General features: G+C 38.5%; 2 protein-coding genes across 3 annotated transcripts in view; both read right to left on the reverse strand.

Annotated features, from left to right (window-relative positions):
- fnip1.L (folliculin interacting protein 1 L homeolog) overlaps nt 1–8,968 on the reverse strand; it is a 74,903-nt gene extending 65,935 nt beyond the window's left edge. For both annotated transcript variants that reach the window (XM_041586178.1, XM_041586176.1), the window contains exon 1: nt 8,730–8,968. In XM_041586178.1, the coding sequence (XP_041442112.1) occupies nt 8,730–8,818 (89 nt within the window). In that variant the 5' untranslated portion in view covers nt 8,819–8,968. The remainder of the gene's footprint in view (nt 1–8,729) is intronic.
- A 3,583-nt stretch (nt 8,969–12,551) lies between these two features.
- LOC108710920 (meiosis-specific kinetochore protein) overlaps nt 12,552–17,139 on the reverse strand; it is a 28,396-nt gene continuing 23,808 nt past the window's right edge. The window contains exons 12-14 of the mRNA XM_018252127.2: nt 16,770–16,901; nt 16,153–16,276; nt 12,552–13,004 (exon numbers count right to left, since the gene is read on the reverse strand). Of these exons, the coding sequence (XP_018107616.1) occupies nt 12,985–13,004; nt 16,153–16,276; nt 16,770–16,901 (276 nt within the window). The 3' untranslated portion in view covers nt 12,552–12,984. The remainder of the gene's footprint in view (nt 13,005–16,152; nt 16,277–16,769; nt 16,902–17,139) is intronic.

Below are 17,139 nucleotides of genomic sequence, written 5' to 3' on the forward strand. Positions count from 1 at the left end.
TGCGCCAAAACGCTGTTCAAATCAGGAAGAAGATCGAGTGGAAGAAGATGGTGCCTGTGAACTCCGTGGACTGGACCTGCGCAGAAGGGTAAGTAACAAGTATGGGGCATTTGCCCAGCGGGATGGGTAGGCCAGGGGGGAGGGTTTTTGCGCCGACTAGGTTTCCTTCTCCTTTAAGTCTACTAAAACATTATGTAAACATTAAATAAACCCAATAGGCTGGTTTTGCTTCCAATAAGGATTAATTATATCTTAGTTTGGATCAAGTACAAGGTACTGTTTTATTTTTACAGAGAAAAAAGAAATCATTTTTAAAATTTAGATTATTTGAATAAAATGGGTTTCCAGATAATGGCTCCTATACCAGTAGCTTATGGCTATATTAACACTTGCCATTTAGACATTAGTATAGATTGCATTAGCACTGAATAAAGGCAAACTGGACCAGCACTGTCCAACCTTACAAACATTTAAGGCTAGCTGACCTCCACGCTTGAGAAAGAGCAAATGAAAAGGTAGATAATGTTAAGATTAAAGCGTTATAAAAGGAAAAATATATAGCGCATTTAGGGGCAGATTTAATTAAGGTCGAGTTATTTTTTCCACAAAAAAAAGTTTTCAATGGTATTTTTGAGTCAAAAATAGATTTTATTTAGTGTTTGAGGGTTTTGCCCGAAAACTCCACCAGTTTGAGTGATTCTGGTTGTTAATCCCGAATTCACTGATTTGAGTTTTTTCCATTCAAGTTTTTCTTAAATTAGAGAGACCATTCGCGTTGTTAGTTCATTCGAGGTCTAAAAAAGCTCACATAGCTCTAAAATTCAACAATAACCCCCTTAGTGTGGTATCTGATTTACTTATAAAACTTTTGTAAGTATCACACAGCTAAGATGAATTCGAACTGCTAAAATACCTTCAACAGGTAAAGTGACACCATAAATGATTAAACTCAACAAATTATTTTGTTTATTCTGTAAATGTGCACTGTCACAATCTGGGAAAATATAGGCTTTTCCCATTTCGCAAAGTGTAAATTCTTTATCATGGAACTCAAATAATAAATACATTGCTATGTGCTTTAAATGGGAGGTTATATGAAGGAAAAGAGTAAAAAAAAAAAAAAAAATGAATATCACTATTTAGTGAGAAAAGGGATTTGATATTTGAGTGGCTGTAATGCTAAGCTAGCAAACCATAACACACTCACACAACAGATATAATGACTGCATTGTTTTTAATAGACAGATATAGCATACTCTCTATCATTATTTCCACCTGATATTAGTGCATCTGCTTAACAGTCCGTTACAGAAATGTAAAGAAGCAATTAGTGAAGCTAATAATAATTAAGTGATGATGTAATCTTGATTTAGATGTGCGATACGTCTTATAGCGAAGGGTGGAAAAATCGTTAATAGAGACAGTCTAGGCACATCATATTGTTGTAAATATTAATATGCAAAATACTGTCCAGCACAAAGTATTACTGGTTTATAAATATGTGTTAGTAATAAATAGAATGATAATAACAAAGGTCAGGAATTAAAGAGACTGCATACTGCTTAAAACAATGCTGATGCGCTAAAGACAATCAGAAAATGTAATACAAATTTACGATTCTGGGAATTGATTGTAAGGGGAAAAATAGTTTATATTCTATGTAAATGTTAAATTTTTATAAATAAGCTCCTTAATGTGTTTGCTTAAAGGAGAAGGAAAGCTACCAAAGCAGTTTATTGCTAATAGATTACCCACAATAGTGCAAGCTATAACATTATATTTATTCTGCAGAATGCTTTACCATACCGGAGTAAACGGCTCTAGAAGCGGTTTGTTTAGGATAGCAGCTGCCATATTAGCTTGGCGTGACATTACTTCCTGCCTGAGTCTCTCCCTGCTTACTCATAGCTCTGGGCTCAGCAGGAAGGGGAGGAGGGAGAGGGAAAAGGGAGGAGCAAACTGAGCATGCTCATGCCCTAGCCCTTGAGGTTTATGCTGACAGCAGAAAGTCTGATACAGAAGTCCATGTGTACACAATAGAAGGAAAGAAATGTTGTGTTTCTTTTGACAGAGGACTCAGAGCAACATTACTTTGAGTGTTTACTGGTTTATATTTATATAGACCTTTCTGATAAAGCTTACTTAGTTTTAGCCTTTCCTTCTCCTTTAAGGAATATTTTGTTATTCTTGCATTAAGAATGTTCAGGCCTGGATAAGCCAGAGAGTCCGATTTTATAGAAGTTAGCCCATCTTCAGAAATACTCCCCAATGTTCCCTGGTGCAGAGTCCCAGAAGGGTGCACACAGCAGCACATTGCAGGTCAATGTCTGGTGAACACATCATGGAGCAGTTTACTTTTATCAGCAGCTTCCTCACACACTGCCACCTCAGAGTGTATTTTGTATATGTTTGCCAAATATATGTAACAAGCCATAAATTTCAGTATTAACAATATCCAATAAAATTGTGATAAATATCTCAGAGACCCCGTATTCCTAACACTTTTCAAGCCCACTGCCTCTTTATCATAGGTGACAGCTCAGAAATAGATTGAGCATTTAGGGGGGGTCAGGGCCGGATTTACATAGCGGGCGCCCCTAGGCCCACTGCCATTTGTCCCCCCTGTCCCCTACCCTTTATTCATGCAAATTTTCATGGAGATTGTATCTCCTGCGCATCCCCAGTTTTTTGAACCAATGTGGGTGTGGTTGGGCAGCATGCCGCCCCCTAAAATCCTGCCACCCTAGGCCCGGGCCTAAGTGGCCTTCCCACAAATCCGGGCCTGTAGGGGGTTATGTATTAAAGGTGGAGTTGTTTTTTTTACCCAAAAAATTCGAGTTCAAGGGTATTGTTCAGTCAAAATTCAAATTTTCTAGTTTAAAAAAAAAAGAAACTTGAATTTTTCCAGATTTATTATACCATGAAGCTGGAAATAGATTGAATCCGAAAATACTCCAGCTAAAACCTGTTTTTTAGGTGTGTTTCGCTCGAAAACTTGATTACTTCAAGTGATTTTTTGCCAAAAACCTCGATAAATTTGAGTATTTGTGGTTTTCTTCACCCCGAATTCACTGATTCTAGTTTTTTCCATCCAAGTTTTTTCATAAATCATTCGAGTTGTGAGTTTATTTGAGGTATAAAAAAACCTCACAATGAAATGATGAAAAGTCACGTGATTTTTTTGGATTCGGTTCCACCAGGAAATGGGAGTTGGCCGTATCCGAATCCTGATGAAAAAGGCAGAATCTTGGATTCGGTGCATCCCTAGAAATGAATACATCCTAACTGGCATATAATGAAAATGTACAATTAAACTATAAAATGTGAAATGAAAAGATTGCAACAGACAACATCTATATACTTTGTAACTGGCACAGAACAAAAATGTGTAGTTGAACTAGAACAAGATTAACATTAACCGGCAGCAAGATCAACTTAGTTGCTAGAAGATACAGGCATGAAGGATACTCCCTCTTCCCCGCAAATACTGAGCACAGCACATGACATACAAAATAGCAGAGTAAGAGCCCCTTTAACCCCTTGGATGCCAGCCAGGCTTCACGTGATGAACAATGAAGTCATCAGCATGAAGCCAGAAATATCTGCCATCTAGATGACACATATTAAGGTTAACATCAAATTCCTAAGTATTTAGCACCTCTGTGTGCAACTAGGAGAAAATTAAGATTATCCAGCACAAGAAATCCATGTGCCATAAAAGGTAAAAAGATATGGGAAAAAAACATTTTTCAGCAACTGTTTTTCTCTGAAAATTTTTTTCCTGTAAAATCATTTTTATGCTTAATTTTTTTTCCACTCATCTCTTTTTTTTCACTACAGAAAATGTTCTCCAGCTAGTCATAAAGCATTTAACCTACGGGCTAAAAAACTAATTCAAGTCCTGCAAATTAGTAAAAAATACTCTGCAAAAAAGATAAATACAGTAGAACCCTGATTTTACACCCTTTTATGCTTTTTGTAATCCCATATAGGCAACCTGCGGTTTGTTTCATAGTGAAATGGCCCTCAGGGAAAAAATTCAAATAAAAGATTTTTTTATTAAAAAAAAAAAAAAAAATATTGCAGGAACAATGATAATAAATATGGGAAAATTACACAACTTGAATTTGTGAATACAAAAGAATTTCGCCCCAACAGTTGATAAATTTAGAACAGTTAATTTAAAAAAACATTTAGTACAGATATTAGCATGATTGGGACCTGGGGTTCTCCAGATAAGGGGTATTTCTGTAATTTGGATCATCATACCTTAAGTCTGCTAAAAATCATTTAAACAAAACTAATAGGATTGTTTTGCCACCAATATGGATCCATGCAGCTTGTATTAAGTACAAGGTTCTGTTTTACTAAAGAGGTTGTTCACCTTCCAACCCTTTTTTCAGTTCAGTTGGTTTTTAGATAGTTCACCAGAAATAAAGATTTTTCCAATTACTTTCTATTTTCTATTTGTGACTGTTTTACTAATAACTGTTTTACTGAACCTTAAGGGTCTGGCCACACGAGCAGATTCAGGGAGATTAGTCGCCCCAGCGACAAATCTCCTCTTCTTCGGGTGACAATCTCCCTGAACTGCCTTCCTTCCCCCTGCCCTTTGCCGGGCAGGCCTCGTGAGGCAACTTCGGGCGACTTCGGGAAAAAAAGAGCCGTGTGTGCCTTCCCTCAGGCGATTTTCATTTTAGCTGGCAAAGGGCAGGGGAAAGGCAGTTCGGGGAGATTGTCGCACCGAAGAAGAGGAGATTTGTGGCTGGGGCGACTAATCTCCCCGAATCTGCTTGTGTGGCCTGACTCTAAAGGAACAGTTCCGTGTAAAAAAAAAAAATCAGACCAAATAGACTGTGCAAAATAAAAAATGTTTTCAATATAGTTAATTAGCCAAAAATGTCATCTATTAAGGCTGGAGTGACTGGATGTCTAACATAATAACCAGAACACTACTTCCTGCTTTACAGCTCTCTTGGTTTACAATGATTGGTTACCAGGCAGTGACCAATCAGTGATTTGGGGGGGAGAGCACATGGGTCATAACTTTTGAATGTGACCTACATGCTAACGATAATTTGCAAACTCACTGAACAGTTATGTCCCATGTAGCCCCCCTTCAAGTTGCTGACTAACTTAGAGTTAGAGCAGGGAGTAATGTTCTGTTCGACATCCGCTCACTCCAGCCTTTACAGATTTACATTTTTGGCTAACTAACTATATTAGAAACCTTTTTTTATTATGCACAGCCTATCTATTTACCCAGTCTTTATTTTTACACTGAAATGCTCCAAAGAAAACCCTGTAAACCAGAGGTCCCCAACCTTTTTTTTCCCCAAGAACCGGGGGGGTCGGGGAGGTTGTCTGAGAGGTCGGCGGCCGGCATCAAATTCAGCGCACCGCGTTCATTGTTCAGCGGCCCAGTTCAGGACTGTCTGCGGCCCGGTTCTGGCCCACGGCCTGGTGGTTAGGGACCCCTTCTGTAAACTGTTCTAAATTGATACATTTGTTATCTTTGTCACTGCTGAGCAGAATCCCTGAGTTTCATCAAAGGCAGCTGTTGATTTTGATACAATAGTTGCTAATATTCCAAAGATACTGCTGAGAAATGGATCAACTGAATGTATCAACTAAATGTAGCAAATTGTAAACGTTAACAATCTGCATCTGAATTACTGAGCTCCCAGAGAGACAGAAACATTAAACTTCAGTTTTGGACATAAAAAGATGAAGGTAAACTAAATAATTCTTTATCGCCGGTGATCAATCTGAAATCAACTCAACTGGAAAAAAATGTTTTGGAAGGTGAACAACCCCTTTAATACAGAGAAAAGGGAAATTTGTTTTCAATTATTAGATAATTATTTGATTAAACTGGAATCCAAGTGATATGCTCTTCACGTAATTTGGAGCTTTCTAGATAACAGATTTCCAGATAAGGGATCCTATAGCTGTATATGGATTTTAATGAGCAAGATACAGCTTATGCATCTTCAAAAACAGATTGTATTGTTTGAGCTACAGTCTGTGCTACAGTTTGCAGTCTGTGAGGCAAACCAAAATTCAAAACAATTACAAAGTAAAGGGCTAACTACCCCATTTACCCAGATTAAGACAGGGGATTTTTTTCAGCACTTATATATATATATATATATATATATATATATATATATATATATATATATATATATATATATATATATATATATATATATATATATATATATATATATATATATATAGTCACCCTAGGGCTGCTTGCCAAGGCACTTGCCCTCACATACCTATATTATATATTAAAATCAATTATTAATTTTACTGGATAAGGGCAACCACAACTCCACTGCTGAGGAAATTCTTATAATCCAGTGTCCTTCGAGAACTCTTTTTGCCCCATATGTATTGCTTTCTCAAAGGTTTTATTTTCAGGCTGTTGCAAACAGTCCAGTAGAAGAATCCCAGCAGCTAAACATGCCCATGTTACAGCAACTGCTGTTGCAGAGGCAATATATTTCTAGATATCAAAAACATAAATGTTTCCAGTTTTCCCACCTTAATCATTTTATTTAAATAACTTAGAGCCTTGAAAAAAACAACATTAAGGGGGTTATTTATCAAAGTCCGATTTTATCTCAACATTTTCTGCTACCAACTCCGATCAAATCCGCTAGGGTTTTTTTTTTACACTCCTTTATTATTGAATTTTAGCGAAAATTTGCTTTGTGGGAAAAAAACAACAGATTTTCACAATTTCTTCGGATTTTTCGCACGAAAACTCAGATTGCTTTGTATTTTTTTACCGAAATCTCAGATTTCATCGGATTTTTCACCCGAAAACTGATTTCTTATGCTTTTTGCCCGAAAACTTCGGGGTATTGCACGGAACCCAGCACACATCAAAAAATCATTGGGACTTCTCCCATTCACTTATATGCAACCTCAACAGGTCTGAGATGCCAGATTTTCTGATTCAGACTTTTCCATCCTCGGGGTTTAATAAATTCTGAAAAATCTGTGATTATTTTAAAAGGAGTTTAGTAAATAACCCCCTAACTGCACATTTTCCTTTCTGGAAGCAGATCTAACACTTTTCCAGGAGCTGCACTTTCCAAAGTGACCCCTTGAAAGCTTTCATGTGACTCTGCTCAGTGTTACGGATACTTTTTTTGTCTCAGAAAGGCCAAAGACTTTTCCAACAGAACTCGGTGGAATCATTTGGCCTTAAAGGGATACTGTCATCGGAAAACATGTTTTTTTCAAAACACATCAGTTAATAGTGCTAATCCAGCAGAATCCTGCACTGAAATCCATTTCTCAAAAGAGCAAACAGATTTTTTATATTCAATTTTGAAATCTGACATGGGGCTAGACATTTTGTCAATTTCCCAGCTGCCCCCAGTCATATGACTTGTGCCTACACTTTAGGAAAGAAACAATTTCTGGCAGGCTGCTGTTTTTCCTTCTCAATGTAACTGAATGTGTCTCAGTGGGACATGGGTTTTTACTATTGAGTGTTGTTCTTAGATCTACAGCAGGCAGCTTGTGTTAGGGAGCTGCTATCTGGTTACCTTTTTTATTGTTCTTTTGTTAGGCTGCTGGGGGGTGATATCAATCTAAAGGTGGCCATACACGGATAGATCCGCTCGTTTGGCGATGTCGCCAAACGAGCGGCTCTCCCTCCGATATGCCCACCTTGAGGTGGGCAATATCGGGCTGATTTGATCGTGGGCCCTAGGGCCCAACGATCGGATCCTTCACGTTCGCAAACGGGCGGTCGGATTGCGGGACCGCATCAACGAACAGATGCGCCCGCGATCCGACAGGATTTTTAACCCCATCCGATCGAGATCTGGCCGACTTTCGGCCAGATCTCGATCGGGGAAGCCCGTCGGGGGCCCCCATACACGGGCCAATAAGCTTCCGACTCGGTCTGTCGGCAGCTTTTATCGGCCCGTGTATGGCCACCTTTACTTGCAGTACAGCAGTAAAGAGTGATTAAAGTTTATCAGAGCACAAGTCAAATGACTTGGGGCAGCTGGGAAATTGACAATATGTCTAGCCCCATGTAAGATTTCAAAATTGAATATAAAAAAATCTGTTTGCTCTTTTGAGAAATGGATTTCAGTGCAGAATTCTGCTGGAGCAGCACTATTAACTGATTCATTTTGAAATGAGTGCAGCAGTAAACTCAGAGGCAGCAAGTGATCTGTATGGACCCACACCAGGGTGGTCTCACGCCCACAATGAAACAATTGTTGACTCAGAAAGGCTTCACAATACAGGCCATGAATAATTACAAAGTCTGCTTCTAAGGAGCAAAGGCATACTCTATTTCTAGCTCCTAATAAACAAAACACTGCAAAAGGGTTTCAATCCTAATATTGCCACAACTGGCTTTGCACTTGAAAACAAATCTAATGCTGTTGCTTTGATAGCACAAATAATAAAGACAATTAAAACGCATAATGAGGGTATTTTGGAAAGTCACCTAGCGTTATATTTGGCACAATGGTATGTTGTGCTCCTGCCAGTGTTAGTTGAGGCACACAGGAAGATGGAGCACAAGCAACAGCTGCAAGAGACACAAAATAAAGTGCAGGCTAGTGATAAACATCCTCATTATAGGCTTGCCTTGGGCACTCCCCCAAAAACCTTCAGAACACCAAAGGGCCAGCAATGACACCTGGAGACAACATGGGAAAATAATAGACAGATATATAAAATGGTACCTGAAAACATAGTCTTCTCTGGGGTCCCTGTTGGGAGCCGCTTGCCCATTGCGCTTAGTGAAAAGCTTCTGGAAGAGAGTGGGCGGCATTTTTTTTTTATGTTAAAGTTACACTATCTCCCCCAGCAGCGAGCCATTCTCCTGTTCCACTCACTGCACACTCAGTTCCCCATCTGTGTGTTCCAGTCATATGACTGCTTCTGTGACTGACACCCTCTGCTGTCAGATGCGCTTAAAGGGGCGGGAACTCAGCGCCCTCACCCCTCCCAGGTTCCTGCCAGCCACTTCCTGGAGCGAAAACGGCAGAGGGAGAAATGTAAGCGCTGCTGTGATTGGCTGGCTCGTAGCTGCAGCTAATTGGCCGGAGCTGTTCTGCGTTGAGCAGGAGGGAGAGAGAGTATGTGTGTGTATGTGAGCGATCTCACGGCCGCGGAACCATATGGCGGGATCACGTGACGACAGAGCTTGCTTGTGTTGTTGTGGTTTGTGTTTCCTTGTGCGTGAGAGGGAGGCGACTTGTTGCTGGGAGCGACTGTGACAGATGATCCCTCCCCACTGCATTTATTATTACTTATTACAGAAACGCAGGAAAGATATGGGTCACCCATATCCGGAAACCTGTTTCCCAGAAATCTCCAAATTACGTGAAGGCTGTCTCCCATAGACTCTTTTTTTTAAAAAATGATTTCCTTTGTCTCTGTAATAATAAAACAGTAGCTTGTTTACAACTTGATCCCAGCTAAGATATAATTAATCCTTATTGCATACCTCCCAACTGTCCCTTTTTCGGAGGGACAGTCCCTCTTTTGACAGCTCAACCCGCAGTCCCTCATTTGTACTGGAAAGTCCCTCTTTTCTCTGCACTGAACAGCCAGAAAAAGAAACAAAGTTTCTCACTTAATTGGCTTTTAGTAGAGAGCCCAGAACAGCCACAGGTGCAAATAAGATACTTTGTAACAATTTTGAGACACAAAAACACAGTTTAGATAAGGAGAAATATTTTCAAACTTTCATAACCTGCCAAATTTTGTAAAACAAACATGGTAATTAGGGGGTGTGGCCACAGAAAGGGGTGTGGTCAAAAATTGCTGCGCTACATGCGGGAAAAAAATTTTGGTCTCTCTTTTTACTTCCAAAATGTTGGGAGGTATGCTTATTTGAAGCAAAACCAGCTGATTGGGTTTATTTCATGTTTAAATTATTTTTTTTTACCAGACTTAAGTTATGGAGATCCAAATTAAAGAAAGATCCGCCATTCAGAAAACACCAGGTCCCGAGCATTCTGGATATCAGGTCCCATACCTGTATAATGTAGAGAGTCCTGTTCTCAGACAATTTGCAATTGGTGTTCATTTATTATTATTTGTGGTTTTTGTGTTAGTTTTACTTCAGCAGTTCTCCAGTTCGCAGTTTCAGCGATCTGGTTGCTAGGTCCAAATTATCCTAGCAACCATGCATTAATATAAATATGAGACTGGAATATGAATAGGAGAGGGCCTGAATAGTAAGATGATTAATACAAAGTAGTGAGATGCGGCTCGGGATTACCCTGACCCGCACCCGACCCTAACCCGCACCGGGCTGCATCCGCACTTTCGGGTTCCTTTTATAGACCCGCGATGGCCCGCCTATTACATCACAAAAGGGGCAGGGCGAGCATTTGCAGCATCTTTAAAAGACGAAGTCAGAAGGCGGCATTTGACGGTGGCGTGCGGGGAGAGCAAGAGAAGAGCTCAACTCGCACCTGCCACCCCAGAAGAAGCGTGTGAGGTCGGCCAGAACCCACCTGACCCATGGGTATTGGGCCAGCTTGCACATCACTAATACAAAGTCAAAAAAATTTGTAGCCTTACAAAGCATTTTTAGATGGGATTCGTGACCCTCATTTGAAAGCCAGAAAGAAAAAGGTGATTTGTTAATTAAAATTGTAAGATCCAGTTAACAGAAGGGAGCAGAAGCAAGAAAGCTAAGCAGGAGTGTGGGGGCATATGGACATGGTCTTTTCCCTGCGTTCCACCACAGGGGAGCACAGGGTGAAAAGCAAACTGTCTTTCTTACGGGCCTGTACTGACACAGGCACATTCAAGCACAGAACCAGGGCTGGATTTACATAGTGGGCGCCCCTAGGCCCACCGCTGTTCGTTGCCCCTGTCCCCTCTCCTTTATTCGTGCAAATTTTCAGAGAGGAATTGGGTATACTAGGCAAGTGGTAAGCCTGACCATGTAGAGAATCTTTGAAACATCAGGATGCGAAGTAAACATTTATTGGATGAGTTTGTAGTCTATGAATTGTGCTTGGATGAGGATTTTCTCTATTCCATTAAAGGGGTGGTTCACCTTAAAACAACTAGTTGTTTTCAGATAGATCACCGGAAATAACAAATTTTTCAAATGACTTTCTATTATCTATGTGTGACCGTTTTTTTCTAATATTGAAGTGTAAAGTGTCATTTTTCACCTTCTGAAGCAGCTCTGAGAGGGAGTCACCGACCCTGTAAACTGTTCTAAATGGATACATTTAGTTGATACATTTCTTATCTTTGTCCCCCCTGCTGATTAGAATCTCTGGGATTCATTACAGGCAGCTGTTAGAATTGATACAATAGTTGCTAATATTCCAGAGATGCTGCTGAGAAATGTACCAACTAAATGTTGCAAAATAGTAACAGTTTCGAGTGCGCCTGAATTACTGAGCTGCCACCAGAGACACGAACATTGAACTTTAAACTTAGATTTTGGAAAAACAGTAAAAAATAAATAATGGAAAGTAGTTGAAAAAAGTCTTTATTTCTGGGGAACATCTAAAAATAACTGAATTGATAAATAGTGTTTGGAAGGTGAACAACCCCTTTAAAGTAGACCTGTCACCCAGACTCAAAAAGCTGTAAAATAAAAGTCCCTTTCAAATTAAACATGAATTGCAATTTACATTTTTTTATTAAAGCATTCATAGCTATTGTAAACTCATTTAAAAATTTCAGCTGTCAATCAAATATTGTCTGCACCTCCTCTATGCCTCAGGCATAGAGGCGGGGAAGACAATTACTTTCACTGTCCATTCAGCACTTCCTAAATGTCACTGCTCTCCCCAAATTCCCCCGGTCTCTTCAACATTTCATTGTGTAGCCAGGGCATGGGGATGGACATCAGGTCCCCGTTCTGGTTCACAAACAAAATTCTGAGATGATGGAAGGCTTGTCTTAATAACAGTGTCCACAAAATGGCTGCTGCCTGCTTGCTATATTTATGAATTCCCAGACTGAAGGAAACAAGATTCAAATAATTGATATAGTGTAATTAAAGTTCATTTTACTTGACTAATGTGATAAAATAGGATTTTGAATTATTTTTTTGGGTGACGGGTACCCTTTAAGCAAAATTGAATAATTATTTTAGATATCGTTTTTCTTGCCGTGTGAAGGCTACATTTGGGCTTGTCATGGAAGTGCTATGGCATCAGCATCAGGATCTAGTTAGTTATATTTCATAGTTGCATGATCTGGGCATGCTCTGGTTTAAATACGATTTGAAATGGAATCAAAAGAGCTTCTTAATGGTTGTATATTGAAGATAAAGCTTAGATTAAGTTTAATTTTCATGATATCTCCCCTTTACCAGAACTGGCAACATTATATAAGAGTTGTTTTTTTCTGTCTTCGTTTATGGTATTCTCTTCTAAGCTGGGTGTTAGTCAGAACAAAGGACTCTGGTGGAAAGGAAAATGGGTTGAATGCATTTTAGTAGGAAATTGTATATGTAAATATGATTATTGAACAAATGAAATGGAATACATGGTTTCAGTTTATTAAACAAAATCCAAAATATGGATACTAAAGTGTTTGAAATTGTTTTATTGCATTTCTTACAGAAATACACATATTCACAGGATATACATAAAAATTAAATATTGCAATAAATATCACAGTGTATATATTATATGTATGCTGTACTTGCAAGAAACCCAATGTGCCTAACATTTACATTTGTCACCAACATTCTTTTTTTTTTTTGTAATAATATTTGTGTAAAGATTTCTAACCTAAATAAATTTCTGTACCAAATAAACACATTGCAAAACAAACAATTTAATTATAAACTGAAGATTAATAACCATGCTTTCAAGGACATCTCTTCTGTCTTCAAATAATGAAAATCATGAATGGAGATGAGTAAATATTATTGTGATTTCCAACAGTCCTTGTTGGAAGTTTTGATGAGGTTTCAACATGGGGCCCGAGGATGCTTCAGCTAGAACCTTAGAAAGTTAGAATAATATCTGTGAAATAAGAAGAAACAATTTCAAACATCATTTTGATGCCATATTTGCTAAATGTGCAATATACAGTATATGAGAGAAACAATATAAAATCAGTGCTCCGTAGTGGTATAATGTAGACAGTGAAATTGTTGTTGTAGCTGGACTAAAGGACATTTATTAAACAAACTGAATATGTCCAAAGTCTAAAACCTAGATAATAATGGGAAGATTGGATTCACATCAGTGGTGCAAATTTACTGGGCCGTGTCCCAGTTACGCCACTGATTCGAATGGGTGATTGACTGCTTTGATCAATTGCACAGCATCTGAAACACATTCTGACAAACTGATACAACTGCTGAAAAATACTTTAAAACAATTTCCTGCCAGGAAAGTGTTAATAATTATTCTACTATTCCAACAACTGGGAATCTTAAAGGCATTTAAGAGGTAGTTCGCCTTTAAAGGGATCCATCACCAAAAAAAAAATATTCAAAATCCTATTTTATCACATTAATCAAGCAAAATTAACTTTACTTACACTATATCAATTATTTGAATCTTGTTTCCTACTGTCTGGGAATTATTATAAATTATTATTATTATAAATATAGCAAGCAGGCAGAAGTCATTTTGTGGACACTGTTATTAAGGCAAGTCTTGCATCATCTCAGAATCTTGTTTGTGCACCAGAATGGGGGACCTGATGTCTATCCCCATGCCCTGGCTACACAATTAAATGGTTAAAAAAAAAGGGGGAATGTGGGGAGAGCAGTGACATCTAGGAAGTGCTGAATGGAAAGTGAAAGTAATTGCCTGCTCCGCCTCAATCCCTAAGGCATAGAGGAGGGGCAGACAATATTTGATTGACAGCTGAGATTTTCAAATGAGCTTATAACAGCTATGAATGCTTTAATAAAAACATGGAATTTGATTTCATGTTTAATTTGAAAATGACTTTTATTATACAGATTTGTGTGTCTGGGTGACAGGTCCACTTTGTAATACTCAACGGCAAGATGGTGGTTCCGGTTCTCTTCGGCAAGATGGCTGCTTCCAGTTCTCCCTCGTGGCAACGTTCTGACGCCAGAGCATCAGAATGGATGCAGCGTCAGGATGCCAGCGCGTCCGTTTTGGCACCAAACCTTGCCTATTTAAGACGCCACAACTTTACAGACCTTGCCCAAATATAGGTTCATCTTTTTGAAATCTCTTTTTGAGTTCCTGGGTGTGATATTTGCTTTATTATTTGATTCTTGTTAATGACCTCGGCCTGTTTATTGGATTACGAACCTTGCTGCCTGGATTGAACCCTTTGCCTGGACTTTGTTTACTCTTTTGCCTAACCCTTCTGATACCGCAAACTGTATTGAACTTTAAGCTTCCTCCTTGGTCTGCAAAACTCCAACAGAGCCTTCTGGTGACACACTTTATGTTCACTTTTACTATGTTATAGAATGTTCTTTTTTTTGCAACTTTTTAGAAAATGCCCTTTTTTCTGAAAAGTGTTTATGTTGTATTCTCACTGTTGATAAAAGTATTTGTCCATTCATTCTATTGCAAGTCTGTAATGCATATAAAATGTCATATAACGACATTTTTATTCTTTATTTATATAGCTTTACAAATGGTGCCAAATAATTTTCATTGGTCCTGCTCTAGCTGAGTTTACAATTAAATATCCCTACGATAAAGACGCAAAAATCACACCTCATAAATAGTCCCCTAGTCAGAACCATACGCAAGATTCATGCTCAGCAAGGCAGTAGTGCTATCCTCTTTGGGGGTTATTTACTAAACTCTGAATGGCAAAAACCCGAAAAAAAATTTTTTAGTATAAAATTCTAATTTCTAGTGGAAAAAAAACACTCGAATGTTTCGGTATTTATTATACCCGAGGATGGAAAAAGTCAGAATCCGAAAATTCGGCATCCCAGATCTGTCGAGGATGCATATAAGTCAATAGGAGAAGTTCCAAAGATTCTGCGCTGAGTTTCGTGCAATAATCTGACGATTTCAGGGTTTTCAGGCAAAAATCAGAGAAAATGTGGAAAATCTGAAAAATTCGTATGATTCATATTTTTCCCGCAAACAAAATTTTCGGAGAAATTGAAAGAGAAAAAACCCATGTGATTTGGTCGAAGTTTTTTCCATAAAAAATAAGCTCAGACTTTGATAAAGAGGCCTCTTTGACTTAACACATTTACCCATTTGAAATGTAGAGAGAGTTGGGGAGCAACTCAAACATGAAAAAGTTCCTGGGGATGCCAAATTACGGCTGTGATCGGCTATTTGGTAGCCCCTATGTGGACTGGTAGCCTACAGGAGGTGCAACCAAAACTTGGGGTCAAATTTACTAAAGGGCGAAGTGGCTAACGCTGGCAAAAATCCGCCAGCGTGACGTCATTTCGGCACTTCGCCAATTTATTTACGGTCGCTGACATAATTATGCTAGTGAAGGAGATAGACTCTGGCGCAACTTCGTACTCTTAACGCCAGGCGAATTTTGGCTCTGGTGAAAGAGCATTACTACGCAAATTCACTACATTTTTTATTTTACTGACCGTTACCTCTATCGCCAGACTTAACTTCGCCACCTCAGACCAGGCGAATAAAAATATAATGCAGTTATGGCCTGCACTGGTAAAACTGCTGTGTTTGCATCAGAAACACTACTATTGTTTATATAAATAAGCTGCTGTGTAGCCATGGGGGCAGACATTCAGAAGAGAAAAGGCTCAGGTTACACAGCAGATAAGCTCTGTAGGACAAAATGGTGTTATCGGTTATCCACTATTTAACCTGTGCCATATAGACTTTATTTAATTTCCGCTATTGTTACACAGCAGCTTGATTATATGAACTATAGTAGTGTTTCTGAAGCAAACACATCAGTTTTACCAGTGCAGCACAACACTTCATTATATTTTCATTTCTTTAAAACACTTTCCTGTTTTGGTGTTATTGGTCCTTTAAGAATATCTACAGTGTTTCCTGTGTGTTTTTCTAATGTATAAACATCTCAGCAGCCTTTATTTAGTAATTACTTCCATCATGTTATAAGGGACACGAAGGTTTATGTAAAGAATTATCTATCACAATGCTTATAGAGAAGCACCTTTGAGGCAAAAATATCAAAGGATCAATCTGAATTTAAATAAATCACCTTTGGGTATTTTGTGTTTTGTTGGTAGGCTCTGTTTGGCAACTGGAATACCTAGTATTTTAGAAGTACAACGACACACCGGGGCCTTTATAATGCAGCATATCTGTTTCGTTTCATGTAATTCCTACAAAAAGAAAACAAGCAAATATTTAGTAAATTAATTTCACAGAATGAACTGGTGTATTTGCTTCAGAACACAACTATAGTTTCTATAAGAAGCTGCTGTGTAGCAATCGGGGCTGTCATCTAAGCACAGAATAGACAGTAGATTAACAGATAAGATGATCAGAATCCTATTGTATACTACATAGCTTATCTGTTATCTACGGTGTATCCTGTGCCTTTTCTCCTTTTTTCAGCTTTGAATGGCTGCCCCCATGGCTACACAGCAGCTTGTTTATATAAACTATAGTAGAGTTTCTGAAAAACACACCACTTGTACCAATGCAGCACAACAGTATATTATATTTTCATTACTTCAAAACATTTTCATTTCTTTGTGTTACTGTTCCTTTAAATGATGGTCGGTGCAGTTTTTTCTTGGAAGGAGCACATCAAAAACTTTCAGAACATTTCAGTTCCTTTTTCAAAGAGGACTAAAACCAAATTTAACGTACCTGTTTCTCAGATTCTTTTAGAGTACTCAGCGAGGAGGAAGCAGCAATTTGGCTGGAATGTACAAAAGGACCACTTGCATTTGGAATCAATTCTTCTTCCATAGAGGTGACACAAACTGGAGACAGATCCAGCTGTAGATAGAAAAACACAATTATGCACAAGTTATAATCCATCCATTACATGGCCCTGGTATGACTGGTATCTGATATCAAGTGGAAAAACATTCAGCTAATCAATTTCGAATTTATTTTAAAGGAGAAGGAAAGCTACTGAGGAAGATTATTGCCAATAGATTAGCCACAATAGTGCAAGCTATAACACTATATTTATTCAGAAGAATGCTTTACCATACCTGAGTAAACAGCTCTA

Source organism: Xenopus laevis, chromosome 3L (genome assembly GCF_017654675.1).
Source record: "Xenopus laevis strain J_2021 chromosome 3L, Xenopus_laevis_v10.1, whole genome shotgun sequence".
Lineage (NCBI taxonomy): Eukaryota > Metazoa > Chordata > Amphibia > Anura > Pipidae > Xenopus > Xenopus laevis.